Here is an 11,482-nt window from a genome sequence, read left to right as displayed (position 1 = left end):
CCCGCCTTGGCCTCCCAGAGTGCTAGGATTACAGGCGTGGGCCACCGTGCCCGGCCTAGGGAGAAGTATTTTTTAAAAAGTCCTTGAGCTGGCTGAGGTAGAACTATGAGTTGCAGGTGCCCCAGTACATGAGTGTTTGAGAAGGACACTGTCCTCTTCAACATTCCATATCTCCTCTCCCAGTACCAAATGGTGAAGGGAATAGAAAATGGCACTGAGATAACCAAACTATAGAAATAGTCTATGATGCCAGGCCTTCCCTGCATTTCAGTCGCTTTGTTTATATTTTGCCCCCTTTAACATCTTAGGGACAAAGTAGGAACAGATCTTTAACTGGCCATCTCAAGGACAAACACCCACTGCTGCTACTCCCTGGGAGGAAGAAGAGCCTGTTGTCCCCAGTGGCTCTGCCTGTTGTGCCAGCCACCCTTGAAGGTTTGGGGTTATCTGAGGAGTCTGTATTTCTCCTATCTTGTCTCCTGTTTTCTGTACTTAAGCTACAGGAGCTTGTCCTTGTAGAACAGTAGGACCACTGACTAAAGGAACAGAATGTTCTGGATGCCTACTTTAGCCAGCCTGAGCCACATGGTTGTGTACAGCCACCTTGATTTGCAGCCCAGGCATGCCCGTAACACTGGAGAATCATCTGCAGCCCTAGAGAAATGGTACCTTGGAACCATTTTCCTTTTTCCCTTGAGCCTCCTGCCTCCCTGTGTCAGCTTTTTCAAGAAATGAAAATGGAATCCTTCCAATGTGTTGTTTTCATTTCCGTCACTCCCCACACAAACTTTAATTTCCTCCCTTTTTAGCTTTGCTAGGAAGCAAAGCTTAAGCAGAATTTAGGCAATCATTTCCCAGAAGCCATTTATATACCAGCATGACTCCCACCTTTGTTCTGTGTCCACACCCTTTGGTGGCACCTCACAAAATCTCCTATGTGTCTGTCAGGACAGGACAAAATGGGGTAAGGAAGCCAATAGGGCCCAAGGTTCCCAATCAGTAGGAATGATTTTAGTAAACTGGGCAAGTAGTTCTAGCCTCAGAAATGCTGGCCTCGGGCTTGGAGTGTAGCCCCCCATTCCTGGGAGGCCTTTGCTGTGGTGCTCAGGAGGCCCACTAGGCAGGGGGGCAGGCGCTGGGGCCAGCCCACACCACCCAGGACGGGCAGAAACAGGCCATAGCTCTCTGTGGGTTTTTGCCCTTTGTCGGGATAAACCAGGGAACAAACCAACCAAATCTCCTTCAGAGAAGATGGTACACACCTGAAAACGTATTGATTTAGTTTACTGAGCACTTCGTTCCATAAAACTCTGTGTGAAGATGTGCAGAGAGGCACCTGGGGTGGCAAGTAAAAGCTGTACGAGGAGCTAAATGAGGAGCTGTAGAGTGTAAAGAGAGTTTTGTACTCTGCGACAGTCAGACGTCACAGAACCATCTCCCTTCGACATCTCAGAACCCAGTGTGCTGAAGGATGCTGGGATTGTTTTTTTTTTTTTTTTTTCCTTTTTCCCCAGCCAATTATGTGGGAGGTTTTTTCAGAGGCGAAAACAACTTTGTCTTCCCAAAAGACAAACCCTCGATTTTGCTTTATGAGGCAGATAGCAAGATGCTGGAATTTCTTCTCCTCTCCTGTTTCGAGCCATTCTAGCTTTAAGGAAGTTGGACACCTCTCTGAGGGAAGGGCTATTCGTACCAAGACACACTGCCTCAACTCTCTGACCTTCTTCTCTCTTGCACCACTGTGCTGTTTTTATCTGTAGCACTCGCTGCATGTCTCCCAGAGGTGGAACTGCCCTACAAAGGCAGGCCTGTCCTTTCTGTGAACCTGGGGACTAGGATGCTGCTCGACCACCTTGGCCTCTGAGATTTGGTCTGGGACCATGTGGGTGGCTCACTGGTTGTGTCGTGGCCAGTCAAGGGCCGAGGTGTCCTGTGCAGATCTGCTCATGAGCATTTGAGGGAGACTGGATCTCCTATGAGGACAGACAGTGCCCCTTTAAACTCACAAATTTCAGTTCTCAGCATCAGTCAGTTTTTAGAACAAGGCAGCTCAGAAATACAAAAACAATGAACACTTCTGTAGTGCTTTTAATCTACCAGGCACTATAGTAAGTGATTACCTGCTTTAACTCATTCAAACCCCACAGTCACCCCTGAATTAGGCAATGTCTTTATCTGCATCTTAAAGAGGAAAGAGAAACAAAGAGGTTCTAACTTACCAGAAGTCACAGAACCAATCAGTGTTGGAAGTCAGAGTTGAACACAGAAGTCTAGGTCCAGTGCGTTCTCTTGACCCCTGGGTTGTACTGCTTGTCACAAGCTGTAAATTTTTAGGGCACTGAACATTTAGGGAGGGCATGTGAGGGGGAGGGTAAGCTAGAAGTAAGAGATGTCACCCCCTGCCCCCTCCCACTTCATTCCCTGCCCTCTCTTCCCGAATAGGTTATCCCCCTCCTGATGGCTTCACCTCTTGCTGCAGGTAGTGTTTTCTCTGCCCCACCCCTTAGCCACAGGGGATTTACCTGTGACTTGTGGGCACTAGTCCTAATGATGCTGCCTCAACCAAGGCTGATCACAGCCTTCCTTGGCATTGTGGCACCAGAATAGGAGGAGACAAGACAAAGACTCCTCTCCCGTGTGGCAGGGGAGATGTGTGGATGGGAGCCCAGAGCTGCCTACAGGTCCCAACTCCCGGAGAAGCCAGGCCAAGGCAAGGACACAGAGAGAGCGGCCCAGGCAGTCAGCACTGCAGTCACTCCCAAGTCTCGGCCGTTCGTCTCCTGCTCCTCATTCTTGAGCTTCCCCAGAATCCCTCTAATAAATTCTCTTTTTGCTTTGCCCCAGTGTGCGTTCAGTTTCTGTTACTTGCCACTAGAAGAATAGAGTGATAGAGGTGCTCAACTCACTTAGGACTCTCTCCCTGCTGTGGTCCCAGTTGAAATCCTCAGTTGTCACCTGGAATACTGGAGCAGGGTCAGTGGACTGGGCTCCTCCAGTCCCTCTCCCTCCCACCCAGCAGGAGTGTGCTGTGATCCTCTGCTGCCGTAGGCATGCACACTTGGCGTGCACCCAGTAAATTGAGTTGTGTCATTCTGCTGCCTGAACCCCTCCCAAGCCCAGTGAGGCTATTAGGACCTTTACTCTCTGCCCCAGCTTCGTCTGTCCGGGGTCGTCAGGCTTTTAGCTCCCTCTGCTCCCTCTGCCTCAAACACTCTCTGGGAAACAGCCTGTCAGACTTCAGGATTCCCGGGGAGGGCCACCCCACCCCATGCCCCCTGTTTTTCTACAGACCCATGTAAGTACTCCCAGTAGACCTGTGCTGATTGCATTTGAACGACTTGGGAAACAGCCTGGGCAGTGCTAGAACACAGCCTTGGTAGACCACAGTGTCGTAATAGCTGGCCCTGCCTGTCCTAGCCAATTAGGACGGATTTCCTGCCTGATGGACTTTGCTGAGCTTCCTCAGCTGTGAAAATGGGGGTGGTGCTCACAGGGTGGCTATCGGAGCATTATGGAAAGTTCTGAGTATAGCACTTAATGAATTTGTCCACCCTCCCTGCCTCACTCTTTGTCCTATGGATGTCTGTAGCACCACTGAGCGGGAGCTCTACGTTGGGCCCTACCGCCCAGCTCCATGCTGGTCCACGGCAGGGGCAACACATTTACGTCAAGCGTATGAAGAAACAAACAGGCAGCATTGGGTGAATTTGAACAGAACTACATCAAGGAAGAATGGCGTCGGATCTCCTCTGCTCTCAAGGTTCTTTTCTCTTCCCCTAGAATGTGCAAAAGTCTTCTATGCTGCAGGCGCTAAGCTGGTGCTCTGTGGCCGGAATGGGGAGGCCCTAGAAGAGCTTACCAGAGAACTCAACACTTCTCCTGCCACCAAGGTGAGCCCAGGGGCATGTTTTCCGTGGGAAAGGGGTGCAGTCCATCTTTTCAGGTAGGCACCTAAAGAGAGAGTGGCCTACTCCTGGCCTCCTGGGTTGCAGAATGGCCATGTGTCACACGGCCCATGGGAAAGCAGCAGGTCTCCACAGCACACTGGGCCCACTGCCTGAGAAAGGAGAACTGTCCTGGTTTACGTCCTGACGCCACCATTCCTGGCGCTGAGTTTAGGAAGCGCCCTGTGTGGAGACTGCTCTCCCGCCTCCACTTAGCCAGCTAAGCTCTACTCATTGGGTGGGAGTGGCGTTTGGCGATAACTTTTACATTTTTAATTGTCATAAAATATATATAATATTGACCATTTTAACCATTTGTAAGTGTACAATTTAGTGGTGTTAAATGCATCAATGATGTGTGCAACTATTACCACTATACCAAAATTTTTCTACCCAAAACTTTTTCAACATCCCCAACAAAAATTCTGTACTTGTTAAGCAGTAACTCCCTTTCCCCTTCTTCTCAGTCCCTGGAAACCTCTCTTCCACTTTCTGTCCCTATGAATGTGCCTACTCTAGGTGCCTCATGTAAGGGGAAGCATACAGTGCTTGCCTCTGTGTCTGGCTCATTCCATTTAGCTTAACGTCTTTAAGACTCATTTACGTTGTAGCATGAATCAGAATTTCCTTCCTTTTAAAGGCTGAATAATATTTCGCTGTATGTATACACTGCATTTTGTTTATTCATTCGTCAGTCAGTGGACACTTGGGTTGTTTCCGCCTTTCGGCCGTTGTGAATAGTGCCGCTGCTGTGAACACCAGCGTGCAAGTGTGCGTCTGCATCGCTGCTTTCATTCTTTAGGATATACTCTTCGGAGTGGAATTGCTAGATGACTGCTAGTTCTGTGTTTAACCTTTTCAGGAACTGCCAAACTGTTTCCACAGCAGCTGTACCATTTTACATTCCCACCAGCAATGGAGTGTTCCAGTTTCTCCACATCATCCCCAACACCTGCTGTTTTTTGAGTTTGTTTTTTTCAAATTATACCTGTCTTAGGAGATGTGAAGTGATATTTCATTGTGGTTTTGATTTGCTTTTCCCTATTTCCAAATGATGTTGAGCATCTTTTCATGTGCTTCTCGGCCATTTATAGATTTATAGATAATAGAAATGTCTATTCAAGACCTTTGTCCATTTTTCAATCAGGTTTTTTGTTGTTGTTGTTGAGTTTAAGAGTTCTTTATGTATTCTGGATATTAATCCCTTATCAGATATATGATTTGCAAATATTTTCTCCCATTCAGTAGATCGTCTTTTCATTTTCTTGGTAGTACCCTTTGACATACTTTAAAAGTCTTAAATTTATCTGTTTTTCTTTTGTTTGTCTGTGCTTTTGGTGTCATACCCGTGAGGTTGTTGCCAAATCCAATGTTATGAAGATTTTTCTCCAGCGTTTTCTTCTACGAGTTTTATAGTTTCAACCCTTACATTTTGATCATTAATCTATTTGATATAATTTTTATATATGGTATTAGATAATAGTCCAACTTCAGTTATCTAATTTTCCCAGCACCATTTTTTGAATACTGTCCTTTCCTCATTGAATGAGCACAAATCCATTGGTTGTATATTTGAAGGGTTTATTTCTGGGCTCTTTATTCAGTTGGTCTCTAAGTCTGTCTTATGTCAGTACCCACTATATACTGTTTTAATTACTGGGGGTTTGTAGTAAGTTTCAAAGTCAAGAAGTATAAGACCTCTATGTTCTTTTTCAGGATTGTTTTGGCTATTCAGGGCCCACTGCAATGCCTATGAATTTTAAGATTTTTTTTCTATTTCTGCAAAAAACGCCATTGGGATTTTGCTATGGGAATAGCACTGAACCCATGGATCACTTTGGGTAGTACTGTCAACTCACAATATGGTCTTCTAATCCATGAACATGGGATTTCCATGTATTTGTATCTTCTTTCTTTTTCTTTTTTTTTTTAACCTCCCTGCCTCCCTTCTTTAATTTCTATCAGCAATGTTTTGTAGTCTTCAGTGTACAAATCTTTCACCTCCTTGGTTAGATTTATTCCTAAGTATATTTGTCTTGGTCTGTTTTGTGCTGTTATAACAGAATGCCAGAGACTGGGTAATTTTCAAAGAAATCTATTTCTCACAGTCTGGAGGCTGGGAAGTCCAAGATCAAGGTACCTGTACCTGGTCAAGGCCTTCTTGCTGCGTCATAACATGACAGAAGTCATCACACAGGAAAGCGAGAGAGAGAGGGAAGGGGCTGAACTCATAATTTTATAAGGAAACCACTCCCACAATAATGGCATTAATACATTCATGAAGTTCCCATTTCTCAACTCTGTTGCACTGGGGATTAAGTTTCCAACACATGAGTTTTGGGGGATACATTCAAACCACAGCAGTGTTTAATTCTTTTAACTGCTTTTGTAAATAGAATTGCTTTCCTAATTTCCTTTTCAGATTAGATTATTCATTGATCATGTATAGAAACACAACTGATTTTTGTGTGTTGATCTAGTACCCTGCATCTTTACTCAATTAGTTAATTAACTCTTAATAGCTTTCTGTGGATTCAGTGGGATTTTCTATATATAGAATTATGTCATCTGCAAACAGTTTTACTTTTTCCTTTCCAATTTGGGTGACTTTTATTTCTTTTTCTTGTCTAATTGTTATGGTTAGAACTTCCAGTACAATGTTGAGTAGCTGTTGTGAAAGGAGGCATTCTTGTCTTGTTCCTGATCTTAGAGGGAAAGCTTTCAGTCTTTCACAATTATGTTATGTGGGTTTTTCATAAACAACCTTTGCCATGTTGAAGAATTTCCTATTCCTAGTTTATTGAGTGTTTTTTTAATCATGAAAAGGGTGTTGGATTTTGTCAAATCTCTACTGTGTCAACTGAGATAATCATGTGGTTTTTTCCCTTCTGTTAATGTGATGTATTATAATAATTGCTTTTCTTATGTTGAACCACCCTTGCATTCCTGGGATAAATCTCACTTGTTCATGGTGAATAATCCTTTTACTATGCGGTGAATCCAATTTGCTAGTATTTTGATGAATATTTTTACATCTATATTCATAAGGAATATTGGTCTATAATTTTCTTGTGATATCTTTATCTGGCTTTGATATCGAAGTAATGTTGGCCTCACAGAATGAATAAAGAAGTGTTTTCTCTCTTCAATTTTTTATAAAAGCATGAGAAGGATTGGTGTTAATTCTTTGTTTTGTAGAATTCAACATGAAACCATGTAGTCTAGGATTTTTCTTTGTTGGGAGGTTTTTGATTACTGATTCAATCTCTTTACCTGTTCTAGGTCTCCTGAGATTTCCTATTTCTTGCGTCAGTTTAGGTAATTTGTGTGTTTCAAGGGATTTGTCCATTTCTTCTTATCGAACATGTTGGCATGTAATAGTATTCTCTTGTAATCATTTTTGTGTCTGTAAGTTTGGTATTAATGTCCTCACTTTCATTTCTTTTTTTTTTTTTTTTTTGAGACAGAGTCTGGCTCTGTCGCCCAGCCTAGAGTGCCATGGTGTCCGCCTAGCTCACAGCAACCTCAAACTCCTGGGCTCAAGCAATCCTCCTGCCTCAGCCCCCCAAGTAGCTGGGACTACAGGCATGCGCCACCATGCCCGGCTAATTTTTTATATATATTTTTAGTTGTCCAATTAATTTCTTTCTAATTTTAGTAGAGACGGGGTCTCGATCTTGCTCAGGCTGGTCTCGAACTCCTGAGCTCAAACGATCCGCTCGCCTTGGCCTCCCAGAGTGCTGGGATTACAGGCGTGAGCCACTGCGCCCCGCCCTCACTTTCATTTCTAATTTTAGTTATTTGTCTTTTCTCTTTTTTCCTTGTTAGTCAGCTAATGGTTTCTCAATTTTGTTGATCTTTTCAAAGAACCAACTTTTGGTTTCATTGATTTTTCTCTATTGTTTTTCTATTGACTGCTTTATTTATCTCTGTTCTAACTTTTATTATTTCCTGACTCTGCTGGCTTTGGGTTCAGTGTGCTATTCTTTTTGTAGTTCCTTAAAGTGTAAAGGTACATTATTGATTTGAGCCTAAGGGGTCTGTGGGACACACAGCTCATGTGGCCAGTCACTCAGAAGGTATGTTTGGTGGCCACTGTATTTGACCAGGTGCAGACACACAAGCCTTACACAGTGACCTTCGACCTCGCAGACCCTGGGGCCATAGTTGCAGCAGCAGCTGAGATCCTGCAGTGCTTTGGCCACGTGGACATACTTGTCAACAATGCTGGGATCAGCTACCGTGGTGCCATCATGGACACCACACTGGATGTGGACAAGAGGGTCATGGAGACAAACTACTTTGGCCCAGTTGCTCTAACGAAAGGTAACAGTATTGGATTTAATGAAAAGAGAGCACTTAGCATTGTTTTTAATTCCCTCAGTTCCTTTTCAGCTAAATGTTCTGTCTGCATCCTCTGCCGTACTTTGGAATAGGTGCTGTTACAGTTTGGGTGCTCCCTTTATCTGCTTTATAGCTTCAAATCAAGATGTTCCCAGTGACAGCCTCAATGGATGGCATTGCCTGCATTTCCTTTTCATGGTGTCTGTGAACCCCTGCATAGTGGGGATATTTTTATGCATAACCATGGATTTCACTCCAGGGGAGAGGCTCCCATAGGAAAAGGGAACCGAGCTGACCACACTGACTGGGCTGTGGCCTCCATCCCCGTTCCCTTCCCCTCCTCCCGCCTGCTGGCCTGTGGGCACAGGAGGCTGAGAGTTCCAACACGGCTGCTCCCGAGGGGATTTCACCATTCTCCTTTGCCCTGACTAAATATTGTAAGCGAGGTCATCTGTCAGCATCAGGTGCAGTGACCAGAAGAAAGGTGTTTGTCTATGTCTCTGCCTTGCTCCTCAGCGCTCCTGCCCTCCATGATCAGGAGGAGGCAAGGCCACATCGTCGCCATCAGCAGTGTCCAGGGGAAAATCAGCATTCCTTTCCGATCTGCCTGTGAGTACTTCCTTCTCCCTTCCCCAAAGTGTTTTTCTTTATTGTTTTTTCCTGACTATAAAAATAACACATTTAAGCCCCGCATGGGGCTCACACCTGTAATCTCAGTGCTTTGGGAGGCTGAGGCAGGAAGATCACTTGAGCCCAGGAGTTTGAAGTTGCAGTGAGCTATGATGATGCCACTGCACTCTAGCCCGGGCAACAGAGTGAGACTCTGTCTTTTAAATTAAAAAAAAAAAATTAGCCAGGTGAGGTAGTGCACGCCCGTAGTCCCACCTCCCTGGGAGGCTGAGGCAGGAGGATCACTTAAGCCTGAGAGTTTGAGGTTACTGTGAGCTATGATCAGGCCATTGCACTCCAGCCTGGGCAATAGAGCAAGACTCTGTCAGTCCATCAATCAATCAATCAATCAAAAATAACACATTTGCTATCCAGAATTCAGACATTGTACAAATACACTATGGAGACTGTGAAGAAACTTCAAAATGTGTTCTCCAGAGCCAATGCCTGGGTTCAAATCCCAGCTCCACTCCTTACCCCCTGCGTGACTTTGGGCAAGTGTCCCCACCTCTCTGTGTCCCACCCTTGTCAGCAAATGGACAGTCCCAGTCTCAGCCCAAGGGGCTGCTGTGAGTGTGGTGCTTGGAGCGGCTCCCAGGCACTAAGCACTGAGCATGTGCCAGCCACTCTTACTGTTATTCGTTATTAGCATCATCCCACAGATACAACCATTCCTTCACTTGGGGGCATATGCCTCCAGTTTTTTTCTAAATATAATGAAACATACAAAAATAAGATCACATTATGCATACTGCTTTGTGGCTTGCTTATTCCACCTGAAAATATATCTTTCTGCATTAGCATACATGGATTTACCTCAGCCTTTTGAGTGGATATATAGTAAGCCATTCAATAAATGTGATATAAACTGCTAAATTCAATTCACACTCTCACCTCCATATATGAGAGACGCTATGCCACAATTTAAGTCATTACATTCATCTGTCTGCCATCATGTTATACCAGCAAGCACACAGAATCTAGGTGGTGTTTTGTTCTATTTTAAAAAGTTTTAAGGCCAGGTGTGGTCACTCAGACCTGTAATCTCAGCATTTTGGGAACCCAAGATAGGAGGATCCCTTGAGCTCAGGAATTCAAGACCAGCATAGGCAACATAGTGAGACCCCATATCTACCAAAAAAAAAAAAAAATTTAGCCAGGCATGGTGGGGTACACCTGTAGTCCCAGCTACTTGGGAGCCTGAGGTGGGAGGATCCCTGGAGCCCAGGAGTTTGAGGCTGCAGTGAATTATGATGACACCCCTGAACTCCAGCCTGGATAACAGAATGAGATCTCCATCTCAAAAAAAAAAAAGGTTTTAAAGGTAATTTCATAAACTGTTCTAGTAACTCCTTTCTTTGCTTTACCCTCTAAAAGGAAATACTGAGTGTAACAGTCTCATCCACTCTCACCCACCTCCAAAGGCTAGACTGAGTCACAGCCAGCCACAGCCTTGTCAGTGCGAGAAGGCAAAAGCTAACCAGTTCCAGCACTTTGAAAGGGCAGTAACAAACGTCCAGTTGGATGATATGGTGTAGCCAACTACCTGAATTGAAAGTTTAACAGAAACTTGCTCTTTCTCCCAAGATCTGAATCCCAGCCCCGCCTGTTGGTTCTAGTTGTATGTTCTTGGACGTGTTACTTAACTTTTCTCATCCTGTTTCCTTACTTATTAATGAAACTTAAAACCATTAAACCAGCTTCACAGGGCTGGTTTAACGATGAAATGAGACAACTAGAGATGTCCTTTGTAAGTTGTAAAGTCCTGTATCCATATTTGTTTCTATGGTTGTTATTTTTCTGTTTGTTAATATTTTATTTCACCTTTTGATAGGACAGCCATCTAAGGCTGATCAAATAATCTGGGGAAAAATATTATATGTAGAATCACAAATGATAAAGCAAATGAGTTAAAATGTTAATAATAGGGTAAAGGATACACAGAATTCTTTGTACTAAATTATTTCCAAATTTTACTTTGATTTAATCCCACTGATTTTTGTTCTCTGATTGGCCTGCTGACTTCAGTAAGGCATACATGCTCGGTCTGGGTCAGCTTCATAATGACCAGACTAAATGTGGCGGTGCCTTGTGGGCAAGTCAGCTAGCCCAGGTGAACAGGTCTTCTCATCTGTCAAATGGGGGAAGCATTTCTCCCCTCACACTGCTACTGTTAGGGCCAAGTCAGATGATCCGTGCAGTGTGTTTAGCACTGTGCCTTGAGTAAGTGGGGCCAACTGATGGCGACAACAGTGATGAGTTAGGTCAGCACAGCCTGGCTGAGAACCCAGCGAGCTCTGGGGAGACTGCTGTCAGGGTATAGCTTTCTACTCTGGGGACCCCCAGGATGACCCACTCTTCCCACTCCTTAGGCCTGGGCTATACCCCTGGAATCATGGCTGATAGAAGCAGTTCTCTTGACTCGCTCACCGCTCACTCATCCAGACCCCAGCAACTCTGCCCCAAACCAAAGGAGCAGGCCCAGCAAGGCACTGCAGCAAGCTCAGACACTGTGACTTGCTTGC

At 44.7% G+C, this 11,482-nt stretch overlaps 1 protein-coding gene across 3 annotated transcripts in view; it reads left to right on the top strand.

Annotated features, from left to right (window-relative positions):
• The window catches only part of DHRS7B (dehydrogenase/reductase (SDR family) member 7B), a 46,982-nt gene that overhangs the window by 31,267 nt on the left and 4,233 nt on the right, over positions 1–11,482 (top strand). For 2 of the 3 annotated variants that reach the window (XM_012651435.1, XM_012651433.1), the window contains exons 3-5: positions 3,781–3,890; positions 8,054–8,270; positions 8,805–8,897. In XM_012651435.1, the coding sequence (XP_012506889.1) occupies positions 3,781–3,890; positions 8,054–8,270; positions 8,805–8,897 (420 nt within the window). The remainder of the gene's footprint in view (positions 1–3,780; positions 3,891–8,053; positions 8,271–8,804; positions 8,898–11,482) is intronic. The other variant, XM_012651434.1, reaches the window with a different exon arrangement.

This window comes from Propithecus coquereli, unplaced genomic scaffold (assembly GCF_000956105.1).
Source record: "Propithecus coquereli isolate 6110/MARCELLA unplaced genomic scaffold, Pcoq_1.0 Scaffold355, whole genome shotgun sequence".
Classification (NCBI taxonomy): Eukaryota; Metazoa; Chordata; class Mammalia; order Primates; family Indriidae; genus Propithecus; species Propithecus coquereli.
Note: the sequence above shows the minus strand (reverse complement) of the source record. Positions and strands in the feature narration are given on the sequence as shown.